Source organism: Crinia signifera, chromosome 11, assembly GCF_055691185.1.
Source record: "Crinia signifera chromosome 11, ASM5569118v1, whole genome shotgun sequence".
In the NCBI taxonomy this organism is placed as follows: Eukaryota; Metazoa; Chordata; class Amphibia; order Anura; family Myobatrachidae; genus Crinia; species Crinia signifera.
This window is the reverse complement of record NC_139227.1, coordinates 100,153,921-100,175,377: the sequence shown is the minus strand read 5'-3', so window position 1 is coordinate 100,175,377 and position 21,457 is coordinate 100,153,921. Positions and strand designations below refer to the sequence as shown.

The 21,457-nt window shown below is 48.6% G+C and overlaps 1 protein-coding gene across 2 annotated transcripts in view; it reads left to right on the top strand.

Moving 5' to 3' along the window:
- Positions 1-10,108, top strand: part of LOC146045217 (tumor necrosis factor receptor superfamily member 10B-like) — a 69,792-nt gene extending 59,684 nt beyond the window's left edge. For both annotated transcript variants that reach the window (XM_083163929.1, XM_083163930.1), the window contains exons 9-11: positions 3,287-3,523; positions 3,809-3,845; positions 5,978-10,108. In XM_083163929.1, the coding sequence (XP_083020055.1) occupies positions 3,287-3,523; positions 3,809-3,845; positions 5,978-6,261 (558 nt within the window). In that variant the 3' untranslated portion in view covers positions 6,262-10,108. The remainder of the gene's footprint in view (positions 1-3,286; positions 3,524-3,808; positions 3,846-5,977) is intronic.
- Positions 10,109-21,457: the final 11,349 nt, after the last annotated feature.

Here is a 21,457-nt window from a genome sequence, read left to right as displayed (position 1 = left end):
TACCTATACCTGTACCCTACTATACACATCACAGGGGCCTGAGTCAGATGTGGCTGGGGCTGTATCCCTCCTTGGTAGCAGCAGTGATAGCACTGTATGGTGATGTAGCAGGAGGCGTCTATTACACACAGCCCCTATACCTGTACACTACTATACACATCACAGGGGCCTGAGTCAGATGTGGCTGGGGCTGTATCCTTCCTTGGTAGCAGCAGTGATAGCGCTGTATGGTGATGCAGCAGGAAGCGTCTATTACACGCAGATACCTATACCTACTACTATACATAGCCGCCCCCCCCCAGCTCTCACCGATCAAGGCCAGTGCACGTTACCGGCACAGTAGGGGAAGATCATTGATGGTTACCCACCGGTGATTGGGAAGCGGTCATCTATTAGAATGAACTTAGGTCTACAGTCATTAGGTCGACCCCACTAGGTCGACTGGCAGGAAGGTCGACCTGACTTAAGGTCGACATGGGCCAAGGTCGACATGACTTAAGGTCGAATTTGCGTAAAGGTCGACATGAGGAAGGTCGACTGGTCATAAGGTCGACATGGGGTTTTTCAGTGTTTTTTGAGCCGACATGTGCCGACAGGCGGTATTTCATGCCCTACCATCCACTAGGGCGTGGAGGAGGTTATTAAAGCTGTGGCGAGCGAAGCGAGGCACCGTGACCGATGCATTGCGAGCGAAGCAAGCGATGCGAGGGTCCGATTCTCATTGCCAACTGTGTCCATGTCGACTGTGTCGACATTCGGATAAAAAAACAGTGAAAAACCCATGTCGACCTTATGACCAGTCGACCTTCCTCATGTCGACCTTTATGCAAATTTGACCTTAAGTCATGTCGACCTTGGCCCATGTCGACCTTAAATCAGGTCGACCTTCCATCCAGTCGACCTAATGGGGTCGACCTAATGACTGTAGACCTAAGTTCATTCTGACAGATGTACCGATTCCCGGTGATTGATGGGTTCGCTATAGATGGTAAGCATGGGTGTCGATCAATATTTTCCCTATAAAGGGTCTCCTACCATCAAGGTTAATATCACCAATGGTAATATCAATGCCTTACCCACCAATGACCACCCCTAATGCATAGTATACTAAGGTTAACTATCGATGGTCTCATACCCTCCAACATTTTTAGGGCAGAAATCGGTACACATACGGAAAGGGGGCGTGGCCATGGATAAAGGGGGCGTGGTCCCCTTTCCGAATGTATACTGGGCATTTTTTCAGATCTATGTATTTAAAATACAGGAGAAGGGGGGGGATGCCATGTTGGTAACTTATTTAATAAATAAGTATAATAAATAAACACTCACATACAGGGCCATCTCTAATTCCATTGCTACATATATCTCTAACCTCATCTCCATTCATACACCCTCCCGCCCTCTACGGTCAGCTGACGACTGTCGTCTCTCCTCCACCCTGATCACTGCTTCCCATGCTAGAGTACAGGACTTTGCCCGTGCTGCACCCCTTCAGTGGAACGCACTCCCTCGCTCCATTAGACTCTCCCCGACCTTGCAAAGCTTCAAACGGGCACTGAAAACTCACCTATTCATCAAAGCGTACCCTTCCACTGCATAAACCAGCTGGTTCTCTGACCCCTTGCCTGTTTACATCCTGCTATCTAACCACCACCCCCTCGCTTGCACCTCTTGTAATCTGTCTGTCTCCCCTTCCTACTAGATTGTAAGCTACCCCGAGCAGGGCCCTCTTCCCTCCTGTTGTCATAGCCCTCTTCTCCTCACATGTCACTCACAGCTCTCCTTTACTCCAACACTCAGTGACCATCTTTGTCCGCATACTCATCTCCATCATTGGCATCTAGCCTCTAGTTGTATGTTGATTGAGTCCTCACTACTTATATCCAAGCTGTAATGTGTATTGATCTGTGGCGCTCTTTATTTGTACTGTATTTTTGTTATTTATTCAATGTTATGCCAAGTTTTGTCTCCCTGTATTGTTCCTTTGTACGGCACTGCGAAACACTTGTGGCGCCTTATAAATAAAATGATAATAATAATAATATTTATTTAATATGCCAGCAGCCCACCAAGCCACCATGTGACATGAGCTGCAGGCAGCAGCTGCGTCACACGATGGAAAAGAGTCAAGTGAGATTTATTCAGCGTGCAGCCTGGCTAAGCTACCTGCATGCTGCATACCTCCCAACTTCTGTGTTGGGGAAATAGGGACACTAGCGGCCGAAAAGGGGGCGGGGAGTATGCAAATGAGGGTGCGGCTTATGCTAATTAGCCACCACCTCATTTTCATACGAGAATAGACGCTGTGCGCATGCGCACAGCGTCTATTCTATTAGATTGGGGGGTCTCCCAACTGCCACCCCTCACAGCGGGACAATGCCTGCCGCGGGTGGGACAGCGAGACAGGACCCGAAAATCGGGACTGTCCCGCTGTAATCGTGACAGTTGGGAGGTATGATGCTGCACTGTACGAGAGTCTGATCTGCTGAACAAGTGGCAGGCTCCGATGTGAAGATGATCATCACCGCCCCCTCCTTCCCCATCACATGCGCCGGGGCTGGCCACCGCACCCCTCAGCCTCAGGCAGATTCGCGCTAGGGATGGCCATCGACCATCGATGATTCTAAATCATCGATGGTTCATGGCCGATGTCGAATACTTTTGCCATCGATGGGGGAGAACCAGATGGTTTCCCTCCATCGATGGAACAGCAAAACGATGTTTTGCCTTTTTTTTTTTTTTTTTAAGTGCCGGGACACGGAGCATAGCTCCGCCCCCGACACCTGCGAAGCCCCGCCCCTCGTGTTTTGATTGGGCCGAAGGCCAATCAATCAAACACAATGGATGACCATCGATATGTAAAAATATCGATGGTCATCCATTGCATAGTTTAGCACTATCGATGGCCAGTTGCAGAATTGCCATCGATGGCAACCATCGATGGCAATGGCAACGATGGCCATCCCTAATTCGCGCCCACAGTTTCTCAGTCTGCGCAGACAGTGAGGGCTGAGACGATGTGCTTTCCCCTGAGTGCGTGGTGCCGGACGCGTGACGCCATGACGCACGGGACCGGCCCGCAATGCACTCTTGGGAACAGGTGAGGGGGAGAGCCGGCGCACCAGGCAGCACAGGGAGTGGGGCCCGGGAGCCAGGAGGAATGATCATGCGGCACACAGTGAGTGACTGACCGCCGCAATGGCTATCTATTTATTAAATACATTTGTGCTAGATACATGTTTAAATAGAAGTTCTTGACCTAATTCAATCATAACAAATTTGGCAGGAGTCCATTCCTTTGAGCCAAGTAGATGAAGGACACTTCCTCGCACAGAAGACCGATCGCCTTCAGTATGTTGAGAACCGGCCTGCACGTGAAGAAGACCACAGGCTAAGCGATGCAGGAGGAGCTGCATGTGGAGCTGCTGTGGGAGGAGCTGCAGGTGGAGCTGATGTGGGCGGAGCTACTGTGGGAGGAGCTGCAGAACAAGCTCACATGTCTGAGTGCTGTAGCTGCAGCAGAGTAAGTGAAATGCTGGGTACCACTCTGTCTGCATGATGTCCTCTGTCTGCATAAGATGCTACCTGTTGCTGGTTGCTGATGAAAACGGTACACTGAGCCAAAATTGCTCAGTGAACATATTGCAACGTGTGTGTACACCTGAAGACCCCCCTCTATTTATGTAAGACCCCCTCTGGTTCACAGAATAGTCAGGGTGTAACTTGGGCAGCCATGCCACCTGTAATTTAACCTGTAATTTACCCACGTCCTACAACTTTATTAATGATCTTCTTTTTCCCATTGCAGTCTGATGCCAGATGTAAAACGCCGCTGACTGACCAGGGTAAGTACTGCATGCGGATTGTCTACAAGGTACCATATGCCTGTGCTACTCACTGCACCCCCAATCATTCAAGCTGGCCCCCTTTAACCATTACCATATGTAAAAAAAAAAAAATAGACAATGGGCCCTGAGCATCGGGTGAGCTGTCTCTGTGGATTCAGTATTGAATCCCGGCGGTCGGGATCCCGGCGTTCAGAATCCCGACGCCGGAATCCCGACAGCCGAAATGCCGACAAGGGGGGGACGTGGATCGCCCCCCCTTGCGGGCTCGCTGCGCTCGCCACGCAGCGGGCCCGGTGCCTCGCTACGCTCGGCACACTAATTTATTCTCCCTCCAGGGGTGTCGTGGACACCCCAGGAGGGAGAATGTGTCGGCATTTCGGCGGTCGGGATTCCGGCGTCGGGATTCTGAACGCCGGGATCCCGACCGCCGGGATATTAACTGCATTCCGTCTCTGTGGGTCTATAGCTGCCAGGGGCCCTTTTAGTAATGCCCGTGGTAGTAGTGCCCCTTACACATGGAGTAATGCCCACAGTAGTAGTGCCCCTTACACTTATTCTGTTTGGGCGTGAATTCCCATCCTTACGAGTCATCCAGACCCTGCCCAGCGAATGGTGGTACGCCCGCCCCCATTCGTACGCCGTACGAACCGTTCATCTGGCACACTTGCCAGTGGGAACCTCCCCCATCCATCGAATTATGGGAATGGCACATGCATATGTACGGGTGGTCCAGACCACTCGTACATATGAGCGAAGAAATGCAGTGGACGGGCAGCTGACATCCAGTTATGAAGCCACAGGCTGGGTTATATAGTGGGAGGAGCACAGAGTATATCAGGAGATGACGAGTGATGTGCCAGTGAGGACAGGGCTGCATGTGACAGGGGAAGTGACATGATGTGAGGAGGGGAATGGAGGCAGCAGGAAGCCACAGACAGAGTTATATAGTAAGAGGAGCAGGATCCCCAGCAGCACAGTGTATATTAGGAGATGAGGGATGTGTCAGTGAGGACAGGGCTGCATGTGACAGGGGCAGTGACATGATGTGAGGAGGGGAATGGAGGCAGCAGGAAGCCACAGACTGAGAGTTATATAGTAAGAGGAGCAGGATCCCCAGCAGCACAGTGTATATCAGGAGATGAGTGATGTGTCAGTGAGGACAGGGCTGCATGTGATGGGCATTGACATTTGGGCAGTTATTCAATGCTGTGGGCGAGCGGCGACAGCGAGCAGAGCTTCCTGTTCGCTGTCACCACTCACCCTGTCAGTATTCAACTCAGCCCTCTCATAAACCAATTTCCCCTCGCTCTATTTTTTGAGCGAGGGGGAATTGGCGTATGCGGCTGCAGAAGCAGCGAGACTCGCGGCTAAATACAGCAAGTTTTCTGCATTAGCCGCGGGTCTCGCTGGTTTGGGGAATTCTCGCCGTCCTGTGACGGCGAGGATTTCCCCAGAACGTTGAATAGGGTTAGCGGCCGGCGCTGGGGTTAAACAGCGAGGATCGCAGGTTTTCGGCAATCCTTGCTGTTTAACCCCCTCGCCGGCCGCATTGAATACCTGCCATTATGTGAGGAGGACAGTGGAGGCAGCAGGAAGCCACAGACTGAGAGTAATATAGTGGGAGGAGCAGGGTCCCAGCAGCACAGAGTATATCAGGAGATGAGAGACGTGTCAGTGAGGACAGGGCTGCATGTGACAGGGGCAGTGACATGATGTGAGGAGAGGAATGGAGGCAGCAGGAAGAGACAGACTGAGAGTTATATAGTGGGAGGAGCAGAGAGCCCAGCAGCACAGAGTATATCAGGAGATGAGTGATGTGTCAGTGAGGACAGGGCTGCATGTGACAGGGGCAGTGACATGATGTGGGGAGGGGAATGGGGGCAGCAGGAAGAGACAGACTGAGAGTTATACAGTGGGAGGAGCAGGGTCCCCCAGCAGCACAGAGTATATCAGGAGAGGAGTGATGTGTCAGTGAGGACAGGGCTACATGTGACAGGGGCAGTGACATGATGTGAGGAGGGGAATGGAGGAGTTATGAGGTAATCCTTCCCTTGGAGAAGAGTTGTGAGATCAGACACCTCTCTATATGAAGAAGAATCTGTCATGTAATTGTCTCTCCTTCCTTACAGAATGGCTGCACTGTTACAATTCCCTGGAGGAGAATATCAACCCGGGTAGATGGAAAGAGCTGATGCGACACATTGGTGTGAAGGACATTGACATACAACACATTGAACGAGAGCAGAATGATTCACGGGAAAAGAACTACCAGATGTTCCTCCATTGGCGGAGTCAGTCTGGGAGACAGGCATCCATGGGTTCTGTGATCTGTGCTCTGGACGAGATGAAGCTGGGGGGCTGCAGAGAGAATATAACGAATGATCTAAGGAGCAAAGGAATACAAATTATATGAGTACCTTAACGCCGGACCCTTGACCTGGATACCTCCGTCTGCCATGCAATCATCTCTCCATCTGTATTTGAATATTACATTTCAGTGTTGTATATATGTCTATTTCCTGTAATATGTATATTGTGCGCCCTGTATCTTACTGTGACTGTTGGAGGATTAGTGCTGCTGGACCTCCCCATTGCAGCTGCTGTGCAGCATTTACCAGGATGGGGCTGCAGCAGGCCACACATACAATGGTACCCCAATTCCCACCAAAGGTTGTATATGGGCCGACCTGGTACAGCTGGTACTAGGATAAACTGCAGTTTGACACCCAGAAACCTGCACTAGCTTTGGGGGGTATTCCCACAGGATGAGTATTACAGGACTGTGGTCCTCTGAGATAATACTGGATTGGGTATGTAGAGGGGTGTTGGGGTGGGAGATGTGGGTCATACTCTTAATTTATATATTTACAGCACAGTCTAGTTAAATTATTCTGACCACCAGCTAATAGCCAGAGTCACCATCACGTGCCGCTAAATGGAGTGGGAGTGACTCGGTAAGGTGCTGGCACGTTATCACAGGTCCCGGGAGCCATTCTGACTGCAGGGCATACCACAGCTGCTGGTGGGTGCGTGGCAGAGGAACCACAATGATCAAAGTGACCCCTACAGATGCTCATTAGGGTCTGGGGAGTAGTTAGGGGGCCAGGGAAGTATTTGGAAGTCTTGGTCATGCTTCACCAAACACCTGTTGGACGTTTCTAGTCATGTGTCATGGCATTGTCTTGCTTCAAGTTCACATCCATGCTAAGTAAGACAATCAGTGAGTATGAGTGTGACTGCAAGGATGAACTCCTAACCAAATCGGTCGAGAGTGTCTTCCATATGGATGAGTGGGCCAGGAGATGCCACAAAACATTCCCCAGACCATAATGCCGCTGCCACCACCAGCTTGTGTTCTTCAGGTAACGGTTGCAGGGTGATCTCTGATGTATCTCGTCTGACACTCCAACGTCCATCTGTTTGATGAAGCATAAAACACCACTCATCGGAGATTGCTACCCTTCGCCAATCTCCGGGGGTCCAATTCCAATACTGCCGTGCAAATTGAAGCCTTTTCTGCCAAAGCACCTTCGTTAGCATAGGTACATTGACCACCCGTTGGCTTCGGAGCCCCATACGCAGCAGGGTTTGCTAAACTGTTGGTTTATACATACGTCTCAGAGTCCCTGGGTTCTTTTTGACCGCAAGCTGCTCCAGTTTAGCGTCTCTGTTGGCCCTTCGTAGCCGACCTTCACACCCCACATCAATGGTACAGGGTGCTCCGCAGTTTTTTTTGCAATTATGCTATTTTCATATCTTTGTGCTTTAAATAGTTTTGTTATCTATGTAGTATATTTATGTTTGTAAAGGTTAGGGGTAGATTAGAGGAAGTGTACCGTTGCCAAGCGTGCTGACCGCCAACAATACGCGCTAACCACTGTGGTGCTCTGCTACAGTGCTTACGTTATGTGATCACCAGAGGTTATGCGGTTGCTGGGCGACCTCATTAGACACATTTATTTATTTATTTACAGTTTCTTATATAGCGCAGCAGATTCCGTTGCGCTTTACAATAGTAGACAGTGATAAGACAAACTGGGTAATAACAGACAGACTTGGAGGTAGGAGGGCCCTGCTGCAAGCTTACAGTCTATATTGGTATATCTGGGGTGTCACCGCATTCTCTTCACTAATTGGCTGGAACTTGTACGTGGGGCTCTATTTATCACAGCTTTCTAAGCCCTATGTTCTGTTTTGGTCCTATTTATTAAAGGCATATGGTGGCATCACTGGCAGAACCCATCACTGGGCTCTCAGCAGGTTACCAGCGCACTCATCTGTCAGATTTTAGGAGTAAATTGGGCTATTCAATTGTTTTCTGGGCACCCGTAAGCAAAGGGTGCCTGACAGTTATTCAATTGCTGTGCATTTTGAACCTTTATTTCTGCTCATGAGATGGCAGGCTAAAATGTGTGAAAAGTCATGTTTTTGGGTACCACAACTTTGAGCTTTAGGGTACATCGAGCGGCAAAAGCAACCGGCGCCTTTAGTGTTTACGCACTTTGACGAAACAATTGAAGAGCTCTGTTGCAAGCGCAAAAGACAATTGAATTCCCTGCTATGAAGCTAAAATGTTTTACATTTTTTTTATTTTTTTATTGCAAGGACAGAAAATCTTTTGCTGTAAGCGAGCACTTGTCAGACTAAGGCCTGCGTGTATATAGATCCGTCTGCTCACATTCTGTTATGGGCTACCTGTATTACAGCATTTTTACCAGGATTTAGGAAAACGTGGTGACCCTGTGACACCTGTGTACGAGCCATAAGGAATATGTGCACTGAAGAGCAATGTTTTATATTGATAAAACACCTGAACAAAGTCCTGTCTTGTGTGTGTGCGAATGGACACGTACGTGGCGTCCCTATGATCAGCACTGGCTGGTATCACGGCTACTAGCCGTACACTACAAGTGTTCTATCTTTGGAAAGGGTACATGTACTATTATTGCTTCCAATGCACTTACTTATTGTATAGGTAAATTATAATTATAAATAAATTATACATTTTTCAAACACAGCCGGTAATGTGGCAGTTAGGAGCTTATCAGCTGCTACTTTATCTCCTAGCACTTTGGGGCTGATTCAGATTTCGTACCGGGCCGAATTCGTCCCCGTCCCCGATGGTCGGGGTTTGTGCATGTGCAAATATGCGCATTTGCAAACCCCAGGAGCGAACGGCTGTGTCTGAATCCGGCCCTTTATTTCCTTCAAAGGCGTAGTACATAGACCCCAATGTGATTACAGCATACCTCTCGCCTGTATACAGTGGAGACATTTATGGCCAGAACCAGGTCTGAATGATGGCACTAGTTCCTAGTGAATTGATAGGCTAAGGAGGAAATTTACTAAGATGGAAGTTCTATTACACTTGGGATGTTGCTATGGCCAACCAATCAGAATCTACTTAGTTATTTAGCACCTTTTGGGAGATAATATATAGTATCTGATTGGTTGCCCAGCAAGGGATACAGTCATTGGGTCACCAGCATGTTGGTCGACAGTCATGAGTCTAAGTCGACATGAAACTAGGTTGACATTGGTTCGGTCAATATGGGGTTTTCACTTTTTTTTTTTTTTTTGGTGCCGACAGGCGGTATTTTATACCCTACCATCCACAACGGTGTGGTGGGAGAATAAAATAGTGTGCCGAGTGCAGCGAGCCATGCAAAGGGATGCGGTGCTACGTTTCAGTGCCCATGTCGACATTCGGGACCAATTTTTTTTTAAAAACCCTGTCAACCTTTTGACTGTCGACCTAACCCATGTCGACCTTTTGACCCTGTTGACCTAACCCATGTCGATCTAGACTCATGTCGACCTAATGGTATCCCATCTTAGTAGATTTCCCCCCCAAGTATTGGTTCTGTCAACAACAAAATGGCTGCCTCCACTATGCGGGTACACTGAAGTAAAGACTTGAGAATGTGGTGTGTTATCCTGCATCATGGTAAGTTGGTGATAAACATTTGTCAGTCTTGTACAGTGCCAAGAAACATGTTGGCAGATTCCGGTGACACAACGTCACCTTGTTAGGCGACAGCCTGCGTTGAGAGACCGCTCAGGAAATTATACTCAGCGGTGGTGGAGAAGTAGAAACCGCCATGTAGCCAGATAAGGCGGCTGACATTCAGCGGGCCCATGCTAAGACAGAATGAACAATAGTGTATAAAACTGTGAATTAAGGGCTTTCCAAGCACCATGTTAATGGATACATCGGTTTCTAAATAACATCTGTAATAAAAGAGTTATTTGCCAGAGAATTGTGTCTGTGTTGTTTTTATGTTTTATTGTTCTGACCTCGCAAATCCACTTTTGTGGGAGCATCAGTATGATTTCTGGCTATGTAGCACTACACGGATCCATGGCCGCCGATTCTGTTGGTGCTCAAGGGCTTGAGCACCCACGGAAATTGATGAGCACCCACGGGCCCGAGTCCCTCCGCTGGGCCGCCGTATTAGCGTGCTAATTTGCGGCTGCAGCGCCCGTATCACCGGACCTGCCGCCTGGGAAGCAGTATGGCGGAAAGAGTGTATTGCGTCCGCTTGATAATACGCAGATGTGGGGCGGGCCAGCCTGTGTGTGCTCTGTGTGTGCTGTGCAGTGCCGGCGTCTCATGTCAGACGCCGGTGCTGCATACCGCGTACTGACTGAATAGCTCAGTATCGGCCCATCTGCCCGTGTCTCACCGCACTCCCCCTCCCTCATAGCCAGCACAGGTACTGTGGGGTCATTTATGTACCTGCACTGTGGGGGGCATTTATGTATTTGGCACTGCTGCCATAATTTGAATATTGGAGACAACTGTGCTGTGTAATAAAAATTGGTATTATTTTTGTGGCCACGCCCCTTCCCCATGAAGCTACTCCCCTATATTTTTCGCTTGAGCACCCACCAGCAAAAACATAAATCGGCACCTATGACGGCATCCGTGTCTGCCCGTGGTTTCTTCTCCCAGCAGCCCGCAGTATGGTAGAGGCTGCTAGTATGTGATTCAGAGATAACGATGGTAGAGAAGTAACACCTTATGGACTCTGCAATAGGAGAGAGTGGGCCGGCCAGTAATAAGGCTGCATTCTACGATATTGGTACAAATAGAACAGAAAACACTGCGCCGTGGACAGCAACTGTGGTGGAAATACAAGATGTGTTGCCAAACACATCAACTGGATACACAAAAATATAAAACCACCTGTGGTTGTGCGGACTCTTTTGTTACATGCATCAAATATACATAGGTGCGATTTCAGAATCCAAAACTGATGCTCTTATAAAGACCTAATGCAGTTTTCTCATAAATAAAAGATAGAAATAAACAAAACGAAAACTTATGCACCAAAGGTGAATCCATAGAATCTACACATAACTGATCCATAGACCATAGGGGATTCCACTTTTTATGTACTTTTGGACTCTAAGTTGAATATTAGCCCTACTACACTATAAGGTCCTTTTGTTTATTTTTATTTTTCACAGTGGGGTAAAAAAAAGTTGTAGTGTCTAGATCCCCTTCAGTTTTGACAATTTTCCCATCATGCCTTGGGTCCACGTATACCTGGAGGGGGAATATAAATCTGTGGTGAGTGAAGCGAGCCACCGTGCCCAAAGAGTGCGAGCGTAGCGAGCCCGCGAGGGTACAATGCAGCTAAAATGAAACAAAATAACCTACACCTACATGAATTACAGATAAAAGAAAAAATGTTGTGAGGGCATCTAACAATTTCTGCCCTCACTGAACATCACATCCTGTAATCAAAACTGAAGGGGATCTAGTCTCTACCGTAAAAAAAGAATTTGGACAGCCACCGATTGTGCAAGTTGACCCCAAATCTAATTCTCTCTGCACATATTACATCTGCCCCACCAGCAGTACACATAGCGTGTTATTCTTATTCACTCAGAAAGGCACAATCATTCTCTAATGGACAAAACCATGTGCACTGCAGGTGGGGCTGATGTAACGTGCAGATATAATTAGATTTGGGTGTTTTATTGTTTCTGTGCAGGGTAAATACTGGCTGCTTTATTTTTACACTGCAATATAGGTATCAGTTTGATGTACACACTCCCTCCCCCCACCCAAATCTAACTCTCTGCACATGTTACATCAGCCCCATCTGCAGTGCACATGGTTTTGTCCATTAGAGAGTGATTGGGGGTTATTCTGGTTGATACGGTGAAACGCACGTACAGTCCATCACACCGTGTGTTTTCCGTACGCTCACGGTGAGCGCAAGTCCGCCCACAGAACAGCTGCACACGGACGGTCACAGACACGACAATGGGGAGTGGCGTTCACTTAAGCGTACGCCACCATGCACGGACGGATCTCCCTCTTAGCCACTGATACATGGCATATATCTGAGCGTACGCCACAGTGCATGGATGGGTCTCTTGCCTTTTTCAATGGGAAACTCAGCGTGTGTCACCGATCGTGAGAGGAAGCGTACGTCCATACACGGTGGCGTACCCTTCACATATATGGGCCTGCAAATATTCCCGTTCAAACTTAATTGTGTCAATTACTTAATTTGTCCCAATTAAGCTCATGATTGATTTCTATTAACTAAATTGACTACCTTAATAAACACCGTAATAAAACAACATTTTAACCCTCATTACATGTATATGTATTATGCTCTAATGTGGCACTTAACTCACTATCTATGTGTCCCCACATTGTTTTAACTTTTAAATAAAGTCATGTTTGTGTGTATGTACTATATTATGTCCATAATTAGAAAAATAAGTTCCTCATGGAGTGGGTGAGGTAGGCAAACAAGGGGGAAAAGTGACATTTGTGTAGGAATGCATATGTGTCCTCCAAAAACAAACAGTGAGGACTCCCCATAGTTCTTGGTACAGGTGTGTTAAAGATGTGTCAGTCGACCAAGCATGACAAAATGGTTTGTGTGCAAACATGTTCTAATATTGTTTAAAATAAGACTTTAGAGTGTGATAGGCAGATGTTGGGATCCTTTGTTAGAGATATGCAATAATGTGCTTGGTGGCATCTTACATACAGAGTGTGCTACATAAAGTTCATAGCAGATATGAAAGTGCATAATGTATGTTCTTGGGGAAAAAAATACAGATTGTGTGCACAATAGTGGCCATGGCTTAGGACATTGCTCCACCATTGCAAGTAGAAATTGAGTCCAAAAACATAATTGTTGCTCTTAGACGTGCTTTATGTGTCTTTTTCATAATAAAAAACTGGTATGTTTGTGTTACAGTGAAAAAGTTGACACATGTCAACTCCTGTGAATTGAGTGTCCTGCTTTTTAAAGTAGAAAAAAACACTTTTTGAATGGGTGTAGATGGTTATAAAATAACTACCTGGACATATATAACCAGGTATTAGAATGAATATTACCTAAAATTAAACCAACCTTTACATGTTGAGAAGTGTAGAAAGATAAGCTTCCAATGTGTTTGAGGGCTGTATGCATACCTCCCAACAGTCCCGATTTTATCGGGACAGTCCCGATTGTCAGGGCCTGTCCCGATGTCCCACCCGCGGGCGGCAGTGTCCCGCGGTGTGGGGGGGCTGTTGGGAGTCCCCCCTGTCAGCTGCTAAGCAGCGGGGAATTAACGCTGTGCGCATGCGCACAGCGTCTATTCCCGCAGCCAGGGGACTGGGGGCATGGCTAGAGGCTCACAGAGCCTCTGGGTCATGCCCCCATAGCGGCAAAATGGGGGCGTGGCCTTGCGAAAGAGCCGCGAGTATAGGCCACGCCCCCAAATTAGGTCACGCCCCCGAAAATGTCAACGCGCCTCTGGCACGCAGGAGCATCGTCCCGCTTCCAGAACTTCGAAAGTTGGGAGGTATGTGTATGTGGCTTGCAGGTAGTTATTACTTAATAGCCTGCAGCATTGCTTATTACATTCAGGTGTATGTGTTTGACTAGTAATCTGCGTTAATTAGCAGACCCAGGCGTCCGCTCTCATATGGTATCTCTAGGGGTGGTCTGGAGCTATCTTTGGCGTACGCCTGTTCTTGGGCCAAAATGCACAGTGCGTTGGCCGATATAGGCGGTTGTAGCAAGGTACATTTTGTGTGCACACCCCCGTGTACGCCCATGTTTACTCCCAGTTTTCCTCATTATTCCGGCCGCTCCCCTAAATACGACCCCATGCCGCCCACAATGACCGTGTTCTTGTGGACCGTTTTTTTCGCATGGAGAGATCCGTCCGTGGACGCCGCACATGCGCATTGGGAAAGCTACGCATGCGCAGATGAAAAAAAAACCTGATCCGCCCGTATACGGTCCCACCGTACCAAGCAAAATAAACCCCTGTGTGTGTGTGTGTGTGGGGGGGGGGGGGGGGTTGAGGCACTGTAAGCAGGTGTCAGTATGCACTATGCAGACAGTATATAAAGGGGGGCGGGGTACAGACTGCCAGTGTACATCACCGACCAGCACTGGGTGACACTCAGGGGCTGTCAGGCCATACTGAGGCCGGTGTATAACGTCCCCCAGCAGGCCGGTTAGACGGGGAGAGCAGCGCTGTCACAGCTACCCTGCCTGAGACCTGCTACGCTAGGCCACAGCGTCCCTGTTGCTTGGTAACCAGAAGGCGCCGGAAGTGGGGCAGACAGCGACTTCCGGACACGTTATGTTGATGGTTGCATCAGCGCCTGAGCAGCAGCAACATAAGGGAACGGGATGGCGGCAGCTGCCGGGGAGCAGGGTGAGTATGTGCCCGGGGGTGGTGATCACTGGCTGCCCCCCATCCCGATATAAGGCTCACCCCTGCACTCTGGCTGCCTGGGGCAGAAGCAATGGCACAGCATAGATAGTCAGCTCTTCCGCCAACTCCTGATGGGCAATAACGGGGATGCAGATGGGGGACCCTGTCTATATAGATATACACCTACATATCTAGTTCTGTGTCATTGTTATTCGATGGTTACACCCTTCAGGGGTAGTGGGGGTGAACATTTCCGGGGCAGCTGATGGTCTGGGGGCAATGGTGCTGTCACTGACAATGTGCAGGTACAGGAGAGAATCCTTCCAGAACTGCTTGTGTACATGGTTCCTTTCCTCGCCATGTACCTAGGCGTGAGCCTCTTCTGTCAGCCCTGTGCTACAAGCGGGTGGGGCAGGAACACTGACAGATACGCCTGTACATGGCACCCACAAGTTCTCTAGAATTATGGAGGCCACCTAAGTGCATGACAGCTAAGGCACAGAAGTATCTTAGATCTGACCAAGCCTACCATACCATAACCCTTTATTAGCCTTTATGAATAAAGTGTATTTTCTTTTATTTAGTTTGTTTACCTTATTTCCTCTTCTGCAGTGAAAGTTATAGGGCAAGAATCTTATTATTTTGTTGTATTTTTTCATTTTTGGGGGACACTGGGTATAAGGAGGGGTTGTGGGGAGAATGGGCTATTGCTCAGAGCCTCTATACTTGGTATTCCCACTGGCTGCCTCACATTCCAGTGTTATGGTGCGTGTCTGTTGGAGCTGTATGCGCTATCTGGGTCCGCAGTGGCAGCCTCACTAAAATTAAAGTATTTTTAATTGTTTTATTCTGTCTTTAGTTCTCCTATGTTGGTGCCCCTTAGCGGCCGCTGCAGAACTTGTTCCTGCCGTTCTTTGGCAATGATGCCCTGCTTCAGCGGGAAGCCAGTGCCTAAATTCTGTACCACTGGGAAGAAAGTGAAGGGGGGCAATACTATAAATACTATAGGTTTAGCACCTTTGTGCCGCAGGATACCAGGTTAAGATGTAAGGTGTACCACACGGGATCACTCCCACCAATCAGCTTTTAGTGGATGGGGAAGTTCTGTCTCCTTGCAGTCACAGCTTCCTGAGGCTGGGTGAGTGCTGCTGCGGGTTCTAATGTTCCCCCACTTGTCCTTCACTAGAGATTAATGACATTGAGTCATGCTCCATATTCCATAGAGAATTTCCTGAAGTACACAAGGTTGGAGATGTCAGACGCTGTCGCACCCAGACTCCATCTTGTTTTGGTCTGTTTGCTTCTGAGGTTGCATGTGTTGGACCCCCCACACTGAACGTTCTGTACCTCTCTTGCAGCTCTGAGCTACCAGTCTGTCCTGAGCATTAGTGACGAGGGGGCCCGGCTCTCTGCCTTGCACGACTTCCTCAGAACTCGCAGTTACATCCAGGGATACACGTTCTCTCAGGCCGATGTAGAGGTGTTCAGGCGGCTGACGGGACCCCCACCCGACCATTACTTCCATGTGGTTCGATGGTACAGGCACATAGCGGCCATATCTTCTATTGCGGCGCCACAGAGCGACCCAAGTAGTGGGCAGTCATGTGAGTAATGATATTAGGCATGCCTGTGATTTGTGTTCTGGTGCGTGTCAGTAATACGGTACATTGTATTCTAGGGTTACAGATGCCCAGTAGACTGTAACCAAGTTCTTATATGTCGCTTTTTGATCGGGTATGGTATAAGTCACCAACAGTTGGGATTGTGATGGTTGTTTTTCTGACATTGGAATCTTGACTGTCAGGTGAGCACATCGATGCCCCTCGCGGGCTTGCTACCTATTCTATCCATGACACCCCCCCCCCCCCCCCTCTATGGGGGTCATGGACCAGCACCAGGGAAAATAGCCCATGTAAGGATTCAGAACCAACCATTGGAATTCCAACTGTCGTAAAGACATCCGGCACCCATTTGATCTATACATTCAATTGTATAGAACATCAAAATACTTTTTGATAGGCATGTGGGCGTACACACACCTAGCTCCTCGTGTATATGTGGGACCTCGTAAATCTGTATTTGTTTGATAAATTCTTCTAGAACAGTGGTAGCCAACCCTAGCCCTCGAGAGCTACCAACAGTTCACATTTTCCAGACAACCTAGCTGCTGCACAGCTGCACTCATTAATCACTGACACATTTTAAAAGATACACAGATGGAGCTAATTAGCTCACTTGTGATTCTGTGAGGAGACCTGCAAATCATGCACTGTTGGTAGCTCTCAAGGACTAGGGTTGGCTACCACTGTTCTAGAACATGCATCTAAGCAACTTGTAGTTATAGATTGAGGTTTATGCTGTGAATCTACAGCTTCCCCAGGGAAGTGATTGTAACCAGGTACATGGGGGGTTAATTCAGACCTGAGCGAATCGGCAGCATCCAGCGACCAGGTAGACATCTCCCCGCTAGAGTGAAATCCCGCCTTGCGAATGAATGTGCTTTGCTGTGCATGTGGCTGTGGATGTGTACACCTGGCGTAGAATTCGCAGCTGAGCGAAAATGTCCAAAACCCATCGTTACAGGCTCACCAGCGATTGGTTATTCCACTGGGCACCAGTCATCGCAGGGTCAGAGTCGCCAGGGACGTACTCGGCAGCTGCGATGGAAAAAGGCATATCCGGCCTGGTGCTGACGTCACACACCCTCCCCTAATACAGGTATATCCGGCCCGGTGCTGACGTCACACACCCTTCCCTAATACAGGTATATCCGACCTGGTGCTGACATCACACACCCTCCCCTAATACAGACATATCCGACCTGGTGCTGACGTCACACACCCTTCCCCTAATACAGGTATATCCGGCCTGATGCTGATGTCACACCCCCTCCCCTAATACAGGTATATCCGGCCTGATGCTGATGTCACACCCCCTCCCCTAATACAGGCATATCCGGCCTGATGCTGATGTCACACCCCCTCCCCTAATACAGGCATATCCGGCCTGATGCTGATGTCACACCCCCTCCCCTAATACAGGCATATCCGGCCTGATGCTGATGTCACACCCCCTCCCCTAATACGGGCATATCCGGCCTGATGCTGATGTCACACCCCCTCCCCTAATACGGGCATATCCGGCATGGAGCTGATGTCACACACCCTCCCCTAATACGTGCATATCCGGCCTGGAGCTGACGTCACACACCCTTCCCTAATACGTGCATATCCGGCATGGAGCTGACGTCACACACCCTCCCCTAATACGGGCATATCCGGCCTGGAGCTAACATCACACACCCTCCCCTAATACGGGCATATACGGCCTGGTGCTGATGTCACACACCCTCCACTGAAATGCTTGAGAGCGCCTGTGCCCCCACCACCCCATGTGCTACTTAATCACTTTTTTAAACAGCCAGCGAAGGCAAAAAGAAGCAATATTTCCTCACCAGCAGGTGTTGTGCATGCTTACCACGGGCCGTATGCATGCATCACTCTATCAATAATCAGCCACTGAATCAGCCCCAAAGTTTGCAGTGAACGGTTTGTCATTTTATGCTTTTCAAGGCAGACAAGGGAGAATGCTGCTATTGTTTGGGGACATTTAGTAAATTTGCATATTTTCTGCAGTAAGCTTTTTATGTGGTCAGCTGTAGTGTTTTTGCTGTATCCATATTACCTCCCGCCTGTCCGCCTACCACCTCCCGTCTGCCTATCACGTCCTGCCTACCACCTCCCGCCTGCCTGCCTATCACTTCCTGCCTGCCTATCACTTCCTGCCTACCACCTCCCACCTGTCTGCCTACCACCTCCCGCCTGCCTATCACTTCCTGCCGGATTCAGTATTGAATCCCGGCGGTCGGGATCCCGGCGTTCAGAATCCCGACGCCGGAATCCCGACAGCCGAAATGCCGACAAGGGGGGGACGTGGATCGCCTGCCTATCACTTGCTGCCTACCACCTTCCGCCTGCCTATCACTTCCTGCCTGCCTGCATTTGTGATTGCTAAAACAATGATGTAATCGCAGTTCATGTTAACCATCATGACTATCAGTCACGTTGTTCATTTGCGACTGCAAGCCTAGAAGTGTATCCTTCCGCAGAGTTGCATTGGGCATTGTCAGCCCAAGTAAACGGAGAATGCAACACAGTCCTTGGCCTCACCATCCCTAGGAAATGGACGAGACGCCCCTGTTCTCTGGAACGCTGGCTCCCTCCTCCCCTGTCTCTCCTTGCAAATGTTAGTCAGGAAGATGCATTCGCAATACAGTGATAAGATGTGCCTGCGCAGTTTACTGATCATCGTGGAACTGTGGGTTGGATCGCTAATGCAATTCAAACTGAATGAGGCCCTATGAATGGTTCTGTTCTGTTTGTCCAAAAGATAGAAAGGGTTCAACTTCTAAAACAAGTTCTCGTACCCTGGATTTAAAATCCTATTCAATACTAAACGCACCTGATTTGGTACGGAATATATTTGCTTGCAGCTCCTGCTGCAGTGTTGCCTGATAATTTTAGCCCCAAGTTCCTCTCATTATTATTCTCTTAAGAATAGTGCAGTTACATTTGGTTGTGGGGTCTATAGGCGATGTTCTTTGTGCCACACGGCATGCCCCGGTATTGCCACTGGTGGCGTAGTTAAGGGTGCCTGGCCGGGAACTCCTAGAACGCGCAGTGCTTTGATTTTTCCTAGCATGCTAATAGGATTGGAATTGGAAGCTCTTAATCGTCTTTAGTTGCTTAAACCTACATTAATCTCTGCAGTGTGTGTACCCCACCGCAGTCCCACCAACATAACACCCAGCGCACGACCCGTTTTACAGACAAATGTTGGACCCCCCCCCCCTTGCTTAGTGTGTAAGATAACAGGGGTGGATCATTGGGGACCAGTCACACATTCTAATTACAATATAAACCCGGCATTCATTACAAGACGGTCACCAAAGTCCCCAGACCCTGTGTCCCCTCATGTTAATCCCACCATACCTAGAACAAAAGCCCAAATATCGTGCTATGCAGGTGGTAGAGAACGGCAGCCATTACTCCAATCCCCTGGGATATCAATGACATTTCTGTCCCTAGATAGACTATAGTATGGGCCACCTCACAGAGATTTGGGCAAAAAAGTCTTATCTGTATTATTGTTGGCGTCAATAACCGAAGTATAATGTTTGTGGAGCTGATCATGTGTGTTCCTGCACAGCACATGCTGTGCTCTGTGCATATCAGTCGTATGCGCGCCTTACTGGGCGGTAATGGGTCGTATTGCCCGGGCAGTGCAGTGTCGGTGTGTCAGCAGAACTATGCAGCTGTAAGTGTACCTACCGTTAGGTGGGTGCCAGGGTGGGCTGGTGATGACAGCTTGAGTATAGGGGCAGAAGCTCAGCAATTTGCATACAGCTTTGCATAGAGGTACATATGCCCATCTCTGGATGGGGAGCGGAGGATTGGGCCCATGTATGTTCCGCCTCCAGCAACGCATGCTATGTCTCTCAGTTAGAAGAGACTGTTGTGTTAGTACATACTGACTGGTGGCACTCCGGGGTGAGATCAGGGCTTAGTGTCCTCTGCTTATCCTCCATACATGTGTAGTTCAAGGTTCTGTGTCAAGTGTCATTATTCCATTACTACAGTCATGCCTTACTTCTCCTCTGTTTTGCAGGCAAGGGGAGACGTACGCAGCCTCTGTGGTCACCCCCAGAGGGAAAAGTTCAACCCAAACTGCGCCTGTACAACAGTCTAACTCGCAGCAAGGTAATTACAGTGTAAATGTGACAACAGCCTGTGTAAGACCTGCGGTGACAGTGACACTGTACAGTAACCGTTAGATCACCCCGGACTTGCGGTGTGAGTGACGCTGTACAGTAACCGTTAGACCTGCAGGGACCTGTAGTGAGAGTGATGCTGTACAGTAACCATTAGACCACCCAAGACCTGTGGTGTGAGTGACTGTACAGTAACCATTAGAACACCCAAGACCTGTGGTGTGAGTGACTGTACAGTAACCGCTAGACCACCCAGGACCTGCAGTGTGAGTGACTGCACAGTAACCATTAGACCACCCGGAACATGCAGTGAGAGTGACTGCACAGTAACCATTAGACCACCCGGAACATGCAGTGAGAGTGACTGCACAGTAACCATTAGACCACCCGGAACATGCAGTGTGACTGCACAGTAACCATTAGACCACCCGGAACATGCAGTGAGAGTGACTGCACAGTAACCATTAGACCACCCGGAACATGCAGTGAGAGTGACTGCACAGTAACCGTTAGACCACCCGGGACCTGCATTGTGAGTGAGACCGCAAAGTAACCATCAAATCTGCCACATAGAATGAGACGCACACATTGTGGGACAGGTTATCGTTTTGTTCTGGGCATGGACATACCGCAATGTGACGTCCCATTTCTCGGTTTGCTGATGTCGGCATTATACGGTGACATCTCCTCTTGGCTACGGTAATAATACTCTCTGGGGTAACCTGGGCTTCTGGCCCCATGGGCATAATGTGAACTGAGCGAGTGTATTGTTCCTGTAGGAGGTGTTTGTGCCACAGGACGGTAATAAAGTCACGTGGTATTGCTGTGGACCGACCGTGTATGACGCCTCTCACATGGGACACGCCAGGTGCGTAATATAGATATAATGTGAGGCCTATTGTCATCTGTATGGCACAGTACAGGATTTTTTTTTTTTTTTTTTTATAGTTTTAAATATCGTTACATCCGTTTTCATACTGATTACCCGCATATATATAGAGAGAGAGATATAAACAATATATATTAGATCAATATAATATAAAAATATATATAATTTGCTCTAATAAAGCTCTTTGGCATTCAGTAATGTTTTATATTTGTGTCTGTAACATTCTCCTATAAAGGAATTCTCCTTTCCCCCCCCTAG